Below are 20,078 nucleotides of genomic sequence, written 5' to 3'. Positions count from 1 at the left end.
ATATCGATGAATTAGAAAAAACAAGAGATGATTTGGGACATGATTTTTACTTTTTGTCTTAAAAAATATAGAAATTGTAGTGTCTAAAAATATGCAATATGACATCATTTTTCTAGAGATTTTCCTTTTTTTCTATTCTATTTTAGAATTTTTGCTACGTTTTACCCCCTTTTTTTTTTCCTTTCCAGCTTCAAGCTAAACATGCATTACCACAAAATTCAAAATTTAAAATTCAAATTTGGAATATGAATTTCTGTAACCACGTTATCGCTCGAGGTCAGTAAACACCCTACCGGCCATAGGGTGAACGGTGAACCTGTGTTGGACATGTTTACATTAACGAAATGCCTAGAGAAATGAGGTTTGAAGAGTCACCCATGGGTGCAGGCTTTGCATGCGAAAAGTCAGTGCCCTTAAATAATTAGACAAACAGTGGCACCAAGCAGCAGTACGTACAGCTTGTAGGCAGCCAGCTGTACTGATAGTAATACTACAGTCTTTCTTGCTAGCTTTAAGGTGTGTGGCCGTGTCACTGTCACCGATTCATGTGATGCTGTTGACAGAAAAAGAAAGCACGCTGCATCTGCATGGATGCATATAGATAGATGGATCGATCATCCATCTGCCCAAGCCCGATCGACTGGCTTGCCAGAAAGTGAAAGTAAATCATCTCATCTCATCAGAAAGTGATCAGAGATAGATAGATAGATAGCAAGTGAAAAGGAGGTGATTAGCTCACTCTCTTTCACTCACTCAACTCCTTCCTCTAGCTATATATATGCACACTGTCGGAAGCTCAGGCAGCACAGAGAGAGACGATCGATCGAGCATATTAGCTAGAGTTAGCTCGATCGATCCGGCCGGATCGGAGTTAGCAGAGCTAGCGATGGGGCGGCCGCCGTGCTGCGACAAGGAGGGGATCAAGAAGGGGCCATGGACGCCGGAGGAGGACATCATCCTCGTCTCCTACATCCAGGAGCACGGCCCCGGCAACTGGAGATCCGTGCCCATCAACACCGGTATGTAATTTTGCAAGCTTAGCATCTTCGTGTTGCAGATGGCCATGCATGGTGATGATGAACTGATCAAGAAGAAGATGGGTGGATGGATGGATGCAGGGCTGATGCGGTGCAGCAAGAGCTGCCGGCTCCGGTGGACCAACTACCTGCGGCCGGGGATAAAGCGCGGCAACTTCACGGCGCACGAGGAGGGGATCATCGTCCACCTCCAGTCGCTGCTCGGCAACCGCTGGGCCGCCATCGCCTCCTACCTCCCGCAGCGCACCGACAACGACATCAAGAACTACTGGAACACCCACCTCAAGAAGAAGCTCGCCGCCGCCAGCTCCACCTCCTCCAGCCGCCACCCCATCTTCGCCGACGCCACCTTCCCTTCCGCCGCCGGCAGCAGCAGCTCCGAGGTGACCCACCAGATGCAGGCCATCGCCGCCAGGCGCTCCCCCTTCGCCGACTGCCCTTCCTCCTCCTACGCCTCCAGCATGGACAACATCTCCAAGCTGCTCGACGGCTTCATGAAGACCGCCTCCCCGTCGCCGCCGCCGCCGCCGTTGCAGCACTACCACTCCGGCTGCTACGACGTCAAGCCCTCCGTCGTCGATGTCGGCAACCCGTTGCTGTCCTTCCACTGCATGTCCGGCACCGACGACCTCGACTGCTTCGACGTTCACCAGCAGGCGTCGTTCATGGATCAGTACGGCGGCTATGGCGGCTACGTCGACGAGAGCAAGCAGCAGGTGAGCCAGGCGCCGCCGCCGCTGTCTTCGATCGAGAAGTGGCTGTTCGACGAGGCGGCGGCGGAGCAGGTCGCCGACCTCATGGACCTCTCCGATGGTTGCTGCTCCGTCCCAATGATGTTTTAATTAATTAGCTGCGGAAATGAAAGAATTAAACACTGTCACATTCGATACGCAACGCTGTGCACATCAATAATTAATTTTATATTAATTAGGTACTAGATGTCTAGGTTAAAATATTCTTGTTACTACGTATACTTTGTAGCTAGCAGGTTTGTAATTATATACATGTGTGTCAGTGTCACCATTGTACGTGCGTGTCACTGGCATCAAACGTCAGAACAAGAATAAGAGATAGCAACAGGTAATTAACAGGTGTGATTATAAGTTCTGTAAGCATGATGTAATTCATTATGATTATTTGTTATTCATTTTTCCAAAAGAATTTCGAGAGTGCCTCCAATAGCCAGACCTATCCCAAAGAGCTGAAATTTTGGAAAATAATGTCGGTGTCAGTATCACTATCCAATTGTTAGACCCAGGGGTAATTGATTGGTTTTCTTCGTGACATATTTACAAACGAAAAATAATTTTTTAATAAAACGTTTATATAAGTATTCTTATCGATCTAAAAGTCAATGCTGAAAAATAAACTTTGGCAAAAAAACCCTAAAATTAACTCTAAACTTAATATCGAAAATTTAGATTTTAGCTTATAAGCATAAGCGGAACAAAAGGTGGGGGTGCGCGCTAGTTATCTTCCTTTCTTCTTAATTTTTGCTTTACACAATATCAGCAATTCTGGATGGTAATCGGCCAATGCAGTTGCTTTGGAGTAGGGTTGACAAAACCACGGTTACCGCGACGGTAACCGTGATAACCACGTGCTCCGCGGGGGCACGGTAACGGTAAGCCACAGTATGAGCATATGAATTTAGACTAAATTTAAAAAATTTGAGGAGATTTGACAAAAAAAATATATGTGGTAGAAATTTATTTGTAGTGATATTTGGTGAAAGAAATAGAAGGAAAAAAACAAATTTAAATGCAAGAACAAAATGAAAACAAAAAATTGGCCAAAAACTATCACTTGTTTTCTATATTAATTGCATGTAGTTGTCACTTATTAGGTTTAGATATTAGTTACTATTTGAATTATCGTAGGGTTAAGATTATATGAAAAATGAAAATCGTAGTGGTTACTTGTTAGGTAATAGTTACTATTTGAAATTATGTGTATGTAGGGAGATACATGTATGAAAAATAGATGGTATAATATTTGTGCTACTTATTATTTATATTGTGTTGTACTCATATACTTTAAATACCACTTTGTTCTATATTAATTGCTACTTATCAATCGTCATATATATAATTATTGCAATGTCTCTAATTAAATAGAGTTCATGCCTCCTTTTATCAAACAACACGTCCTAACTGTTACAACTATAGCATATTACTTATTTTCTTTTTTTATAAAGTTTGCACTAGTTTTCTAATTATTTTTAATTTTTTATCCTCAGATTTCACTCTTCATGGTTTTCTTTCGAAACCGTGCAGCTTCTACGCAAACAGCGTGGTTTTTGCTAACAAGCCACGATTTTTGCCATTTTTTGAATAAAATTTTTAAATTCAAATTTATCGCGGTTTTCGCGGTAACCACGCGATAACCACAGCTCTCCACTGCCGATTGGTTCACTGGTCTCTGGCGATTTTGTATACCCTGGTATTAGATACTATTACTTCGTCCCACAAAAGGTCATTTTTAACTCCTTTTATTTGTCCTACAAGAACTTCGTTTTTAAAAAATTATTATATTAAAGTTTTATAAAGTAAGGAATAAATATATTAGGATATAAAAAATAAGAAAACAAATGTACTATGGTTAAAAAAGTAAAGAGCATTCCAAGTGTTATAGTTTTGTATAGGTATATATGAGATATGCCGTATAACTTTGGCTATCTGGTTTTTTAGCTTACATTAAAAAAAAGTTACATAAGTATAATATTATCATCTCTCTGGTATAACAAACTTGAAATGTTGAATTTATTATTCTACATACCCAAAACCAAGATTCCAAATGATTTTTGTGGTCGAAGTAACACGTGCTGGCACGCCCTATAAAGCGGTTTGTTTTTGAGACAGGAGGGAGTAACATAATTTATTTGAAATGGTGAAGGTTCCAGTAAAAAAAATTTCCCCGGTTGGAGTGGACTGTGCAATGACTTGAAGGACAGTTTCTTCCTCTTCTTATGTACTTGTTGTATATGCCCATATGAATGCAGATGCTATAATAATTTCTTACAAAGAAGCTGCAGAAAGAGGAAGCTTAAGAAGACTCCTTACCTGTCGGCAACTGTGTAGGTGGTCCCAATCACATTCAGTGCAAAAGAAATCAGCTCCCAACTTTCTTTCTCTGGCCCTGTTCTCACTCATTGAGTGCAAAAATAAACAGTGCTCTAATCTTTCGTTTAATGCTGCACCTACCCTGCAAAACAAAATTGCACCAGTTCTAGGGCAATTGGAAAGGACATGTCCCTCTCTATGAGTATTTTTCCAAATATGCTTCAGAAACTTACGTTGATGGTACACAACTACTCTAGGTAGTCATCAGCATCACATAAAATGCAGCGTTAGCTTGTTAAACATCAACTAAAACCCATAGATGGCACTGTACTGCTGAGAATAGTGGTCAATGTCCAGGAAAATGAGTTATTATACCTGATTATGACATGGGACATGTCGTGTCTCTCTCTGTTACACGTCCCTTTTATGCCAATCTGCAAAATCCTCTGCATCTATCTAGTGCATCTAATGCGGTGCGCAGTTACAATCTCCAGATGGCATATTAGATTGTATGTAATACTAGAGAAAAACCTGGCATGGCTGAACAATCTGAAGCTGATGAAGTCTCAAGCTTTCCAACCCTGGTTTGGTGATATTGTCAGCCGCCTCACGCCAACAGGCAACCAGCTAGCTTGGTACAGCAGTTATATGTGTTCCAGTCCCAAATCAAGCAGGATGGACCAGCAGGGTGAGCCCGGCCAGGTTAGATTTTTCCTGGTCCAACCGCAGTCAAGCCATGGTCCTAAAGAAGCACATTTGATACCTTCATGGAGTTCTTCAACAAATGCAGGACTTCAATCTTCAGTCCTGCCAAGAAAGAGAAGCGTTATGGTCAGCTATGCCGATTAAGAAAGAACGAATACTCTGAAGATCTGCACACATTCAAGTGATTCATGTCAGCTAATTTGGAACACATATGGAGTTTTAGAAGCAAGTAAGTTTTGTTATATATTTTGTATAGAATTGATCAAAGGTTTGGCCCAAATGACTCTATGTTCACAGCTCATCCCTCTAAAATGATCCCTAAAGGGGGAAAAATCATGCTTAATAGTAGAAATTAGAAAAAAAAAGGAAAGAAACTTTGTTTCTTGACAACATGATAAGCATTGAGTGGAAGTATACATCTCAATCTCGATGTAGCCATCAGAGTAGACATGGGACCAAAGGCAGTACAAATATAGCTCACGTGTAATTTGAGAGTGCCAATGGAGTGTGCCATGACAACCAACCGGCAGCTAACAATTAAGTACGAGAAGTCGAGTTATGTAACCTCCGTGGAGTACATAGACAGGCTCAATTCATTCTTCCAGGAGATGTCCTGTACCACAATAGTAACCAGGAAAGTGTGAGCACTAGTCTTGTCAAATTTAGAACCATCACACATGTCTTTATCTAAAATAAACTTCACATATATATTTTGTAATTTACTACTTCCGTCCCAAAATAACTTTATTTTTCACCCCATAACATGTATACCAATATAAAAGCTAAAAGACTATAATGTTCTTCACTTTATCAAATCTCAATACAATTATTTTCTAATTTATCTATTTCCAATTCATTTATTCCATACTTTCATAAAATCCAATGCAATGACTACTCATAAATGAACTTATTTTGGAACAAACTAAAATAAGAAAAAATGGTTTTATTTTAGAACAGAGGTAATATATAAAGCTGACATCCCGTTCTGAAAATCAAAGTAGTATTACTAGTCTATGAACGAAAACCATTCCGAAAAATAACCAAATGATGGGAAATCACCGGGAACAGTGTTAGTCGCCAACCAATAGCATGGCGGTCTAACTGCAAAACTATACCTCAAAGTAGTTTATCGACACTAACAGCTGAAGTAGCCCTCAAAGTAGTTCTTGACATGTCAAAGTGCACATTCTGTACTATTTTGTCAATTGACAGGCATAAGTTGCCATCGTCTTTCTGTCAGCATAATCGCACATACTCATAGTTGAACTCTGTTGACACCAATTCCATAGTAGGTATCATGATGAGTACGTATACACAGCATATGAAAGGGACTCATACTCATACAATGTGTAAGGATAGTGTTGTTATCAGGTATGTAATTGATCTTTAATAGACAGGAGATGCTAAGAAGAAGATCAAAGAACCCAAATATAAACATGCACCAATATTTGAATCAAGAAAGAATCTCGGGTAACACAGAAATGGATTTCAATCCAGATTTCGTAAAATCTGGATTCAATCTATGCTGCACCTGACAACAAGAAAAGTGAGCATGGATTAAGTAACTTCCTCTGTACATCTCCAAACCTTACTAGAAATTCAATTAAATGGTGAGTAGCAAACTCTAGCATTTTTTTACAACCACACAATGGCAGAACCACTTACCACTTTACAATGTAAAACTAAAACAAACTGCTTAGTTGTGGATGAAATAGAATCACTTCCTTAATTATAATGGTTGCTAACATTAGAATCACCTTCTTAATTACTTGAGAAAGTATTCGTTCCGCTAACAATTCCAGTATTTTACTAGTCAAAATAACTCTTGATTGCAAAAAAAAAAAAGGCAATAATTTTGCAGGTAGGAAAACAGTTATGATTGAAGTGGGTCTGTCCAGAGCAAACATTGCACAGGGACATAAAGCATGATGACTTAATTCGAGACTGTAAATAGATAATATTGTTGATTGAAAGAGTAGGTACATTCTGCCACAAACTTGTCAAATGGTACCACTGTAACAGTTTTTCACTCCATGGGGACGGTTGGTTAAAACTACTGAGTAACATCGCCTAAATGCTTGACACCACTTTCTGTGGTCAAAACTATTTAATTTGCAACAAGGAGATACATAACCTCTGAGAATAAAATAATAAAAATATTATAATTTGTGAAACTTTTCAGAAATGATCAGGCCATTCAAAAACAAGAGTGACCAGCTTTGTGGACTACACAGTATACAGTATAAATATGCTTCGGAGAAAAAAGAAACTACATGGTGTGGAATATATACATTACAAGACAATAACTTTGGCTCTTAGCCTATTATTCATAACGCCTTAGCAGCAAGGACACCTTTAAGTAGTTCTTCAGTTTGTTCATGTATTAGATCACATGAAAGGACAAATGTACAGCCTAATCATCACACAGAGTGAGTAGCTTACCTCCCAACTACTAACCAAACTTGCACCACAAGGACCACCTTAGCAAGCTATTTTTTTTCTATTGAGCATGACTGCATGAACATCCTAGCTATCAGTCAAGACTTAGTGACTTAAACTTGCGGTAGAATGGGAATTAAGGACATCAACCTTCTTGGAAAAGCGTTGAGGATGAAATGGCTGGCACTAAGGTATGAACAGAGTGGTAGACCATGGACTTTGCACCTGCCGAAGCCACACAAGGATGCACTGGAGTTGTTCTTCTCGGCAACAAAGTTCACGGTTCATAACGGGCACAACACCGACTTTTGGAGGGCTGACTGGCTCCCGGAGGGAAGCATTATGTCTTCTAGACCGCTAATCTCCAGCCATGTTGAGAGACCAGGTAAAAGCGTGGCACAATCCTTGCAAGCTAACAGCTGGGTCTGTGACATTAAAGGGGCACCATCCAATGAAGCGATCGACGAGTTCTTTACGCTATGGGATGACGTCCACCAGATTCAGCTCAGCCAGGGACAGGAGGATGCGCTCCGCTGGAAAACCTCAGCCAAAGGAGTTTTCTCGGTAGCAGAGGTTTATGACTTGTTCTTCATTGCGAAGACGTTATCCTGCTGTGGGACACTGATCTGGAAATCAAGGGCGCCATCCAAAGTTAAATTTTTTATGTGGCTAGCAGACCGTGGGAGATGCCTAACGGCAGACAACTTAAACAAACGAGGGTGGCCGCATCATTCAACCCGTGTGCTCTGTTCCGCGGCCCCGGAAGACTGCGCACATTTGTTTGTATCCTGCGATTACACTTCCAGAGTCTGGCGCTTGACTAGGCAATGGACTGGAATCACATTCCCACTTCCCAGTGACACAAACCAGTCGCTGAGCGAATGGTGGCTAGATGCTCGGGAAAACTGCCGGAAAAGCTACAGAGATAACTTCGATTGCCTTGTGCAGCTAGGGTGTTGGATGCTGTGGAAGGAGCGGAACGAAAGAATTTTCAATCAGAAATCAGCAACAGCGCAGCAAACCTTTCTGAAGATCAAAGAGGAAGTAGCAACTTGGAAGGCGGCTGGAGTTTTTAGAATAGATCGTGAGTAATCCGCAAGCCGCAATGTTTGCTCAATAAGGTTCCGGAGGAACCAGTGCGACAGCTATACTGTCGTTGTAAAATTACACTGTACCACCCCTCCTTAATCTTAATGAAAATCTGGTTGGCTGCTTTCAGCCGACCCAGCCAATCCTGTTACTACCACCTTACTACTATAAGAATGTGATGTGCATCATTCTTTTTAAACAAATGTTTCCAAGCTCAGAAGTAAGATTTCTTAAATTTGATAACTAAAAAGAGCAAGAAGCTCAACCATCAGTACATTCTGATGTTACATATTGCTAATGTACCTTTTTTGAAGAAACCTGCAGGTGCCAATATAACTTGCAGTGGTTACATAGAATGCAGCGCTTATCAGTAATCAATAATCATATGGAGTTGCTGGATAAGTGGATCTTGTATCTATCTGTACAGGTGACAACAAACTGAAAGACAAAGATACACAAGTTGAAGATGCCTATACTCAGATATAAATGTAGCTGCATCTGCTATGATAGACATGTTAGTATTTGAGGGTTAGTAGCCAAAATTAATGAATATTAAAAAAAATATGACACGCTTGAATAGAATCTAGTAGAGAAAGGCAGAGAGCTAGTATAACATAGAGCTGCAACAAAGTTGGAGCTTTCTAGTTAGCTGGTTTAAGATTGGTGATAACATACTCTGTAGAACCATCAGACATAACATATCCAAAACAACATGCTTCCATTTGAGAAACATCGTTAATTTAGGTAAACCAGCAGTGTTTATTTATAACATAAAGCAAAGACAAATAAACCATTTTTCTGAACCTTATTTTTGTGTATCACATCATAGGCAGATCTACATTTATGGGAGAATCATCCCATAACCAACTAAGCAATGCAGATTTTCCCAGCGGTGCACTATCAATTGGCCTGATATGTGGTGGCAGAAGCCCTGATTCCCTGCTATATGTTCCAACAAAGATCCTATGCAAGAGCAGAGAGCTATGCTAAGATGTTGAGCCATTTGGCAAATCTAGAGTCCTCCGCAAGTTGAAAAAGGATAGATAGCACTATCTACTTGTTGGAAACATTAATATGGCCCCGTGCGTATTCCCAGGAAAAACATTACTATAATTTATCATTTTAGGCCCAATAGTTGATTGGACATTTTGAGATAGGTGAATAGGTCTACCATTGACTACTAGATGAATTTATGGACACTTCTGATGTATTAAAATTCACGTAAAATGAGTGATGAACGTCATACCCTTAAATGAGTTAAATCTGAGTGGAAGTTGTTGCATCATCAGCATAGTGGTTCTTGAAGATCAAGAGAACCTGTGAAGTGTGTTTTCAAAAGAATATGATGTACGTTTGCAATACAGAATAACAAATTATGCTTCTATGATCATCCCTACTTTTAGTAGCTTTATGCCTCGTCAATCAGAATTAAAGGTGTAACATCACACTAATTATTCCGGTCACATAGAATTAGCATAGGACCACCAATTGGTTGCAGGTCGTACAGGAATATAAGTACAAAATTCGATCAATTAATTTGTGTTTGGCGATTGAGAACGACCTACTTAACCTAAAGGAGAACAACAGGTTCAAACTACATAGGCAACCCTCAGCAAGGTATGGATAAACCTAGTTGAAAGTGGCTTCTCTGATTGATGGAAACTAAAAACACATAGAAGGCACTCATTTGAATTAACCATTACGAATCGAAGCGATGCTATGTGATAGCAACCGTATATGATAACCTTTCCTATAGAAAATAAGTACCGGTACAGCTGAGAGGACAAGAGTGGTAGTGCACAATACGTTGTTAGATGCCATGTCATTTTCAAAACATGAAATTGTCCTTGTGGCACCAAATTTAGGTAAAAGGTTAGTCAACATCCCCTTATCCTTGATCAATGCCCAGTTGGTCATTCTGGAACTAGACCACAGCAATATATGAGCTATAAATGGGGGAAATTGGGTTGGTAAGTGGCAAATATATGGGCAGATTTGGTTCAGATGGAACCTTTGGAGAAAAGAAATTATCTTATTCTGTTTCTAAACTTGAAAGGAAATTATCTTGAATTCTTGATGCCGAATGCCCAGTAAATTTGTGTTTTACTGACCTACTGATGTGTAATCCAACAGAAAAGTTCATCGTTAGTAGGAAACCAAAATCAAGCAGACATTTAGAGAAGAAATAAAATAGCAAAAAGCACATGACCGGAGACTGCCGCGGGAAGCGGTCGAACGCGATGGGGTGGGAAACGGCGCGGGGACGGCAGCCTCGTCCTCTTTGTCCCATCCCTCCCAGGAGCAGCAGCGAAACTGGAGAGAGAGAAAAAGACGAGTGGGCCATCTGCAATCCCGCCTAGAATCCGTCAAAAAAAATCCCGCCTGGTGGCTAGGCCCATCCAAGCACAGTTTATGGCCCATTAGGATTTCACTTTTGGAACAAATAGACAAGTCAAAGACATAAAATAATCAGTTTCTTATCTTGAGAGAACACAAGAACTGATGATTTTGCCCACAGCTGAACAAGTTTATCTCCAACTATATTTTGGCAAATAAGACATTCCCCGACCAATTTCTAGATATCACAAATATAGCTCACATCTATGCATTTGGCATCCTGATATGCAACAGATAAACCTAGCCTACAGACTGCAGCTCTACAAAGCTTCACAACACGGCAGCAACAAAGGTTTATCTTGATACGAGAAATTCTACACTACATATTGAAATGGAGTGAAAACCAGAACATAGCAAATTGCATGCATGAGTAAAATTGTAAAAAAAAAACAAGAGAATACAAGAACAGAATTTCCACTGCCACCTTCTCCCTCCGTTCCACAATATAATAATTTCTAGGTTTGTCTAAATTCATACATGTATCAATGTATATGTTTTATATATATGTCTAGATTTATTAACATACATATGAATTTAGACAAGACTAGAAAGTCTTATAATGTGAAACGGATGGGATATAAATTTAGGGACTATGCCCAAATTTCAGATCACTTATTTATTCACTGCCCACTAGTCAGATTTACCTGGAAAGCTATATAAAGCACCTTTAACCTTAAATCTATTAGTGAAGTGACCCATCTCTTCGTGGATTGGATGAATAACATGTAGCTTCTCTTGAAAACGTGTAAGAACTTATATCGTTTCTGTTAATGGAAAGTCTTATATATGAATTTAAACAAAACTAGAAGTCTTATAATGTGAAACGGATGGGATATAAATTTAGGGACTATGCCCAAATTTCAAATCACTTATTTATTCACTGCCCACTAGTCAGATTTACCTGGAATGCTATATAAAGCACCTTTAACCTTAAATCTATTAGTGATGTGACCCATCTCTTCGTGGATTGGATGAATAACATGTAGCTTCTCTTGAAAACGTGTAAGAACTTATATCGTTCTGTTAATGGAAACAGGAGAGGAAACCCCTCAACCTTTTTTTTTAAAAAAAAAAAGAATGACCAAATTTCATATGGGAAGGACTTCTAGTTCAATTTCCATGTATCCAAAGAGATTGACCCAAGCCTTGTCGAACTTTAGTACAAAAGGTGAACAACTCAAAAAAATCAGATTGTCACACAAACCTTACTCAACTGACCATCCTCACACGGAAAAGAGAGACAATTAGTTCTTTAACAAGTCAAAAATTTATTGTCTTATCCAGATATACAATAGAAACTTCGACATTGGCAGAGCCGCAGAGGGCAAACTACAATTTTCCATTTGAATCTGCTAAATTTTATTTAGGACTCTGAAGGTGTAGACTAGTAGAAATTGATTGAGAATGTCAGTATTTCATATTGGTCCCAAAAAACTAAGCTGGATTCGTATCAATATATGAAGTTCCTTCTGAGTAATAAGAAAGATCTGAGAAATGGTCAAAACCCTGTGGTCTGGAAAGCCTGATAAAATATGTCAGAAAAGGATTTTATATGTAATAGTATCTTGTTCTTATTGCATAAACAATATGGGACACGCCAAAGAATGGACCAGTGCATTTAGTAAATGAAGTTTTTATTTGGAGTATGAAATGTCAATGATGCTGCTATGCTGATTAGCTATCTTAAACTAAATTATATCAACCAGCCAAACATACAGCACAGCTCATTTTATGGCAATCAATATTCGAGATCACAAAAGCGTCACAAGTTACAATGTTGAGGAATAAGTACAGAGCATATCGTAGATATACAGTCATCTACCCTGACCAAGGAAAGCAGAACCTAAGTTTACAGTCATATACTGTGAACAAGAAAACAAAATGCTCCAACAAATATATGATTGTAATATATAAGCATAGGTCTGCAGTTACGGTGGTGGTTAAATGTAACAAGTTGGTGTGCTTGGGAAGGTTATCAGTTATACACTTCAAGAGTATCAAGTAACTGCAATCATAAAGAACTGAATACAAAACTATTCTACAATTCAGATTACAAGCTTATGGAAGAACTACAAATACAAACATCGATTCATTCTAGTTAGTAAAGAAAATCAGCAAGCAGATGTACCTTGCCCATTTGTGTGTTAGAATCAGGTTTGTTTCTGAATCTATTGATCTATTCTTTGTAACAATGGAGCAGTTACACTGAGGAAACAACAGGCAGTCATTGAACAACTGAACTTTGAAAATCAGGCAATGGTTGCCAGGCTGCTATTCTTAACTCAGTGAATATCATGTAGGTAGATGAGGAAAATAGGATGTGCCATTACGACCACTCCACCAGCCCTCAAGCTCCTTTATTAAGAGTTTTCAACAGAGAATCAGCCTCATGCTCCCATCTCAATGGGAACTGAAAAGAATCACTAACGCTAGACAATCACATGCCATCATAGCTTCTCTGTTAACCGAATCATGAAAGAGCTGACAGCAACAACGTCAAGAACAATCCATGATGACTCAAACATGTCATGGAAATAGTCTGCACCAATTTCTTCTGCAGCTGACCTAAATGCATTACCAAACGCATTTCCCTTAACAGCCCCCAGCCTTGGCTTCCCACACACCCCGACAACAAGCACTTTCTCAGGCTCCCTTGAGAGGCAAGCACAGATTAGTGGCTTCATCCTCGCACCCCGCTCTTTCAGTGCATCCATCAGGAAAAAGCAGAACTTGGTAAGAGCCTGAGGGTGGCAAAGCTTATCTGTGTCCACTGGGTCATCAAGCTTCACCCACCGAAACTTCTTGGCACTCCGAATGAACCCGGTCTTGGTAATTGCTGAGCTTCCTTGCCTCAGTATTGCCCTTTGTATCTCAATGGCGGACTGCATACCTTTCCGCAGCTGATCCACATTGCTTAGTGACAACGCCGAGTATGCAACCCAGAACTGTTCAGCAGCAGAAGATCCCTTGGAGTCCTTGGACTCAGCATTCAGTGATTCAAGCAAAGCCGTGGCGCCATAAACAACATCCGCAGCAGAAACCTTGGAGCGGTACCCATGCACCCTCAAGAAGCTGCGATAATAGAACTCGGTGAGCCCATACTCGGGCAAGAACCGATCAAACTCATCACGCATCTTCCGCTTGACCTCCATGCTCATGTACTGGAACCTCTTCTGGCAATCGGCGAGTGGGAATCCCATCCTTGCCAGAAGCAGCTTGAGCTTCTTCAGGCCATTGTCGCTCCAGGTCTTGAGCTTGGTAGCGACGTAAGACGAGCAGAGCATTGAGTCGAACAAACTCCACTCACGCAGCAGCATCAGCCGCGGCTCGTCTTCATAGGCGATGCGGGAAGCCTCCGGCGCCCGGATCTTTGTGCCGTCCTTGAGCGTCACCACCGAGCCAACTCCTGATGGGTCGAGATTGCCAGATCCGTTGATGTGCTGCTCGAGCTCCATGACGGCAGCCTGGTAGCGCTCGTTGGTGATGCGCTCGTGGACGAACTGGTCAGTTAGGGAGACGCAGGCGAGCCAGAGGAGCTCGTTGGTGTTCTTCCGCATCGCGTGGGCGAGGTCGTACATGAGGCACCCCGACGGCTTCCCGTGGAAGGTGCCGAGCCGGTAGTACTCGCTCCGCAGCTTCCCGAACAGCCTCTCCGGGTCGCCGTCGGCATCCGCATCATCGGAGAGCCGCCTCCTCTTCCTCCTGCCGCCCTCGGCGTCGGAATCCGAGTCGGAATCGTCGGAGTCCTCGTCCTCCTCGGCGACGCGGAGGTGGTCGTCGGCATCCCCCTGCGCGGAGAGGTCGGAGGCGTCGGCGAGGGAGGAGACGTCGAAGTCGTAGGAGAGATCGGCGGTGTGCTCGTCGTCTGTGGTGAAGAGCACGACGACGCGGTCGTTGGCGGCGGAAAGGTTGTGGAGATGTATAGGGCGGTGGGAGTCCACGACGAACGCGGTGGCGGCGGGGGGCAGCACGGCGCGGAGGTCGCGGTGGGCGCCCCAGTTGATGAGTAGGAGGCAGAGCGCCTGGGAGGCGGAGAAGGAAGCGAGGAGGGAGGCGGCGGCGGCGGCGGAGGCGACGGGGTAGATGGAGAAGCGGATGGAGTCGGCGGAGAGGACGTGGGTGAGCACCTTGAGCGCGCAGAGGGCGTCGGCGTCGGCGGCGGAGGGGAGGATCAGGAGCGGCGAGGAGGCGTCGGCCGCGGACGCCGCGGCGGCGGCGCGGAGGCGCGCGTAGAAGGAGTCGACCCGCAGCTCTCGCACCATTGGCGCATCAATCAATCGATCAATCAAAGTGGAAATGGAGGTGTGCTGAATTGGGGATCTGGGAGAATTGGAGAGAAGATGATTGATGATGATGAATTTGGGGGCGGGCAGCGCGGGGAGGAATTCGGAATTTGGGTTTTGGTGGGAAAGGCGGCTCTCGAATTGGGGATCTCACGATTCGAACCCCCGCGAAGTTTCACTGAATGCCATGTGGGCCCAGTTACCGGTAGGTTGGGCTGTACGTAAAACATCAACTCCGTTCGAACCAAATTATAATAGGCCGCGCGTAAGAGGCAATGCCGTGCTGGCCCATTTAAAACGAGTCGGATAATAATAAAACGGGCCGGACCTAAGGCGCAGCACCGTGGTGCCCCCAATTAACACAATCCGCACGTAATCTGCACCCAGGGATGCCAACGGGCCCCATACCCGAAACCTGACGGGTATTTGCTCCATTAGAGGACGAGTATAGGATCATATCTCTCCCCCACAGTATTAAAATAGGCAAAAATTTATCCCCATTAAGTATGACGGATACATAGACATTCTATATATACTCGATCCGTTACCCAACGGATAACCCGACATAGCAAAATAGGCCCAGCAATTATTTTGGCCCAATATATATATAGTCCAAACCCTAGGGTTGAACCGTGCGTCCCTCATACCCCTGGCTTGAAGCCGCGCCGCCACACACGCCCACGCTGACGTCGCACAAGCTCGAAGCCTACGTCGATGTACTGCTCGCGCCCACTCGCCATCGACCTTCTCTCGCACGCCGTTGCAGCGCCCCCGCCATGTTGTGCATGAATGTTGCCGTTGCCTGCCCATGTATCGGGTGCTTGCTTCAGATTAAAGAGAGTTTGTATATATAACTAGAGGACAACGTGCGTGTTGCGCGCGGAACCAATGCACTAATTTGTGATTAAATGTCCGATTGAATGGTAGCACGGAGGTGACGTGCCAGCACGTGCCGACATCCACGGCAGACCAAAAATAGCGTTGCACATGTGATTTTTCAGAGCTTTAAATTATATTAATTACTCCCTCCGTTTCATAATATAAGATGTTTAATGTTTCAGTTGTAATGTTTGACCATTTGTCTTATTCAAAAAATTATGAAAATATCATTTATTTTGCTTGTGACTTACTTTATTATCAAAAAATTTTAAGCACGACTTATTATTTTTTATAGTTGGACTAAATTTTTTAATAAGACAAATGGTCAAAAGTTAGAACCAAAAAATCAAACATTTTACATTATGAAACAAATGTAGCACCAACAAAAGATATTAGTTCTAAAGAGTTCGCACGATATTGGACGCTCGGGGCCTTATCTTTTGGCTTGCGTCGCTGTGCTTGTTCTTATAAGCCAAAATTTAAATTTTCAACCTTAAATTTTGAGTTGATTTCTAAGATTTTTTTATCTAAGTTATTTTCACTAAAACAACGTATATAAAAGTTTTATTCATAAATTATTTTTTTTTAAATATATATGTGTACACTCTCTCTTGATATAAGATATATTATAAGCATAGACTTGTTTTCCTACAGTATCCCAGTAATATGTAATGACAGAATTAGCGGCAATAACTATAATTTAAAGAAGGTTGCATGCTGAAAACAACATGCAGGTGTGACTAGATGTAATAAAATGGGCATCATAGTTGGAAAGAGTTTGACTTTTGATGCATGTCAATTATGCACAAAGCCTACAAACTAACAAATACATTAAATGGACTCGGTGACTCCAAATTATCCATACCAATATAATCCAATATTACACACTAGTTATGCACATAAAAGTAGTACAACGAAAGCAGCAAGTCGTCACCCACCAGCCGCAAGACATAAGAAACTTAAGAAATCATTTATTTGTCGATGGCCTTTCTTTTCGGTAAATTCACTCAATTTAAGATGTCTATGATTGCTCATTCATACTAGCCCACCTCTTTGCTGTGCTATCTTATGCCTCCTCAGTATACCTCTTATTCTTAACCCTAAAAATCATTTCCACCTCTTTTTTGGTAAGTTGATGCCACTCAACTCGCATAGATGATGGGCCCACCAACCCCCCTCAAACACACACTATCCCTCTATTGCTTGGCCTCTCTTTCAATGCCGATGAAGTACTTATCCTTTTTCCATTCTCTACATCCCTCCTTCAACTTCACCATTGGGCCTTATGTTACGTGTATCCACCATTATTAAGTCTTCCTCCACTGCCTCTCTTCCTCCACCACTGTTTTACTGCTTTAAGGGTTGGAGAAATTAAGTTGGGGGTTCGATCCAATAACCTAATATTACCTAAATTGACTCGTGGTTAAAATGTCAAGACAAAGTAGATGGAAGATAATATACTCCCTTCGTATTTAAATTTGTAACACTGTTAACTTTGTTCAATCAAAATTTTAAAAGTTTGACCATCAATAGCTCTCAAATATTTTTAAAACATATAAATTATATGGCTAGATTTTTCATTATAAGTACTCTTAGGTCGCCTTTGTTCTCCATGAGGATTATAATTTTTACGGACACACTTTTCAGATCATAGGTTACGTGCTTTGTAAAAAAAAAATTATGTTTAAAAATTCCTCATATGGTCTTATTAAAGTAAGATTACCACTTTATACTAAATAATTTAACCGTTTATACATTCAATAAGTTATTAGAAAAATCAAATAATCTTTTAATCATTGAATTTCAGCTATCTTAAACACTATTTATAATATTATGATTTTATTATACATTCTTGTTATAATTTAATACAAAAATTAATGATCAAAGTTGTACACCAAATACTAAATAGAGTTAGCACAGTCAAATATTTAAATATAGAGGTAGTATTGGAGAGGGCCAAACAGTAATTGCATAGAGATATCGATCAAGATATATGGGTAGCTTATACAAGCACACAGATGAAAATGAGACATCCAAATCACATAACAAATGCATCAAAAGCTGCCAGCCCAATCATGCATCGTGTGGTTGTTTCTGCATGATATGTGTCTATGAAAGCGAACTAGAGCTTCATATGCATGATTTATATACCTGGCATGCATATATTAAAGTTTTGTTTTGATAGATGGATGCTGGCCAGAGAACAAAGGCACGTGGACTTGGACCGTGCTTGCTCACTCACCTAGAAATGGACCTGGCCTTTTTTTTTTATTTAAAGCAGGTGAAAAATATAGGCTCATGTATATATATTTTGTTAGCTAGCAACGCTAAGTTGTAATAACTTAGGAAAGGAAAATTAAACATAAAATTTAAAGAAACTTAAGAAATGGAGGGATTTTTAGAAATTTTACAGGAAACAGTTCAATTCATCTAACATTTTTATGATTTTTTTTCTAAACCAAATAGACCCCTAACCTTAATCCACTCGATCTGAAAAGCATGGATAGGGAAAAAAAAACTCTGGAAAGTATCAAAGATTACGTTGTGGTTTTGTCAGTGACGGTGAGATGCAGCGATGACAACCCTGAAAATGATGCTAAAGTTGACATTTGACAACAACTGATATCTCCAGCATATATACGCTTCAACATACACAGTGCACCGAACAGATTTAATTTGAAGGAACTAAATCTTAACTCTGAAGAATTGAATAGTAAACTGTTCTCTATAACTTCTAGAGTTTAAAAATACACCAAACTGGAGGCTTCCTTTCTCCATGTTGAATATTCGATTCCTTTGTTTTTAGTGCACAATATTTCTTTTCTTGAAGGCAAACAATCTGACCCTTGGTGCAGGAACCTACTCCCTGTTATTGCCATTAGACTTTTAACACTTAAGCTAGGCTAGCTAATGACTGCAACGACAGAAACACCAAAAGGAGCTGATTCTTAAACGGCTAACAGTTGACCTGCGGAGTTAGAGTGTATATATAGATCTCACACTTTTCAGGCATGAAGATCCAAATGATGAACCCTCACACATGGCGGTGACAAGATAACATACTATAATAACCGCACTCGGTGAAGTAAAAGCAAGCCTTAATTATTTAGTAAAATACAAGGCATCAAGAGTAAATTGTGTTACGGCAACTTGCCTACTCACAAGATATAACAACACTGTACTTCACTGAAAAGACTAAGCAGATGATAACCACCAAGTACCAACTGCTGGAAAAATCTGTTTCTAGCATGAAAGTTTAGAGGCAAAATGAATCCAGACACAAAAAAAGCACAGTTTTTACAGAATATAATTAAGATGTTCATCTGAATAATCTGTACACGCAAACACCAGTTACATATGTATATATTGTTCCAACATGTATGTTACATTACACACGATCAATTCACCAAAAAATCAAATATGAAAAAAAGAAGAAATTTTTAGCTTTAATCGGTTCATACACAATCAGATTCATCCACCGAATCCTTTCAATGCAAATACCTTACCTGCTGATCCTGAATTCCTGATCTACTCGCACGAGTCTGAAGCCGAACCAATTCGCGGCGATCACCGGCGGGCGCCGGAGGAGGTGTCGGAGGAGCAGTCGCATTCGGCGGCGGCCTCGACCTCCCGCCTGTGGAAGCTGCGGTGGCAGCCGCAGGCGGCGCAGAGGAGCGCGGCGGCGGTGCCGTCCGCGCCCGACGCCATGAACTCGCGGCAGCCGTCGACGGCGTGGCCGCCGATGCTGGCGGCGTGGTTGCGCTGGCACTCCCTGTACCGCACCACCTTGTTCTCCTTCCTCCCCGGCGCCGGCGCCGCCGTGCCGTTGGCGTACGGCTTGGCCGCCGACCGGTTTTGCTGAGGCCCCATGGCTGATCGATCACCTTGCTTTGCCGCCGGCGAGCCTCAACGACGTTAGGTGGCGAGGAGAAGAGGAGAGGAATGGAAAAGCTTTGGTATCCACGGCTTTGGATGGTGGTGTGTGGTACGTACTTATATGGAGGAGAAGAGATGAGCAAAGTTTCTCTTTTTATTTTTTTTTGTCTTGTTAATTACTTTACATTTAGGAGTACTTTGCTTTCTTAAATATATTACTAGTGTGTGTACTCTTTGCTTATTTGTCATTAATGCATTGCTCACTTTCAACTATTTTCCCTTTTTGTCAAACAAAAGTCATGCGGAACTAA

The 20,078-nt window shown here is 41.4% G+C and overlaps 3 protein-coding genes across 3 annotated transcripts; 1 reads left to right on the top strand and 2 right to left on the bottom strand.

Annotated features, from left to right (window-relative positions):
- Positions 1-734: 734 nt before the first annotated feature.
- Positions 735-2,198, top strand: LOC102709131 (transcription factor MYB60-like). The gene is made up of 2 exons (XM_040529596.1): positions 735-1,019; positions 1,119-2,198. Exons 1-2 carry the CDS (start codon positions 779-781, stop codon positions 1,877-1,879), a joined length of 1,002 nt encoding a protein of 333 aa, XP_040385530.1. The 5' UTR covers positions 735-778; the 3' UTR covers positions 1,880-2,198.
- A 10,321-nt stretch (positions 2,199-12,519) lies between these two features.
- On the bottom strand, positions 12,520-15,136 carry LOC102713226 (cell division control protein 45 homolog). The gene has a single exon (XM_040529613.1). It carries the CDS (start codon positions 14,989-14,991, stop codon positions 13,177-13,179), a length of 1,815 nt encoding a protein of 604 aa, XP_040385547.1. The 5' UTR covers positions 14,992-15,136; the 3' UTR covers positions 12,520-13,176.
- Positions 15,137-19,167: 4,031 nt separating this feature from the next.
- On the bottom strand, positions 19,168-19,861 carry LOC107305423 (mini zinc finger protein 1-like). Its single transcript, XM_040529671.1, has one exon. The coding sequence runs from the start codon at positions 19,759-19,761 to the stop codon at positions 19,459-19,461; it is 303 nt and encodes a 100-aa protein (XP_040385605.1). The 5' UTR covers positions 19,762-19,861; the 3' UTR covers positions 19,168-19,458.
- Between the last annotated feature and the right edge of the window lie 217 nt (positions 19,862-20,078).

The sequence above is a fragment of the Oryza brachyantha genome, chromosome 12 (assembly GCF_000231095.2).
Source record: "Oryza brachyantha chromosome 12, ObraRS2, whole genome shotgun sequence".
Classification (NCBI taxonomy): Eukaryota; Viridiplantae; Streptophyta; class Magnoliopsida; order Poales; family Poaceae; genus Oryza; species Oryza brachyantha.
Note: the sequence above shows the minus strand (reverse complement) of the source record. Positions and strands in the feature narration are given on the sequence as shown.

Bases quoted from the DNA above. Each gene is read 5' to 3' on its own strand.
- LOC107305423 (XM_040529671.1), bottom strand. From the start codon at position 19,761: ATGGGGCCTCAGCAAAACCGGTCGGCGGCCAAGCCGTACGCCAACGGC.
- LOC102709131 (XM_040529596.1), top strand. From the start codon at position 779: ATGCACACTGTCGGAAGCTCAGGCAGCACAGAGAGAGACGATCGATCG. The intron at 1,020-1,118 runs GTATGTAATTTT...GGATGGATGCAG, and splicing joins ATCCGTGCCCATCAACACCG to GGCTGATGCGGTGCAGCAAG.
- LOC102713226 (XM_040529613.1), bottom strand. From the start codon at position 14,991: ATGGTGCGAGAGCTGCGGGTCGACTCCTTCTACGCGCGCCTCCGCGCC.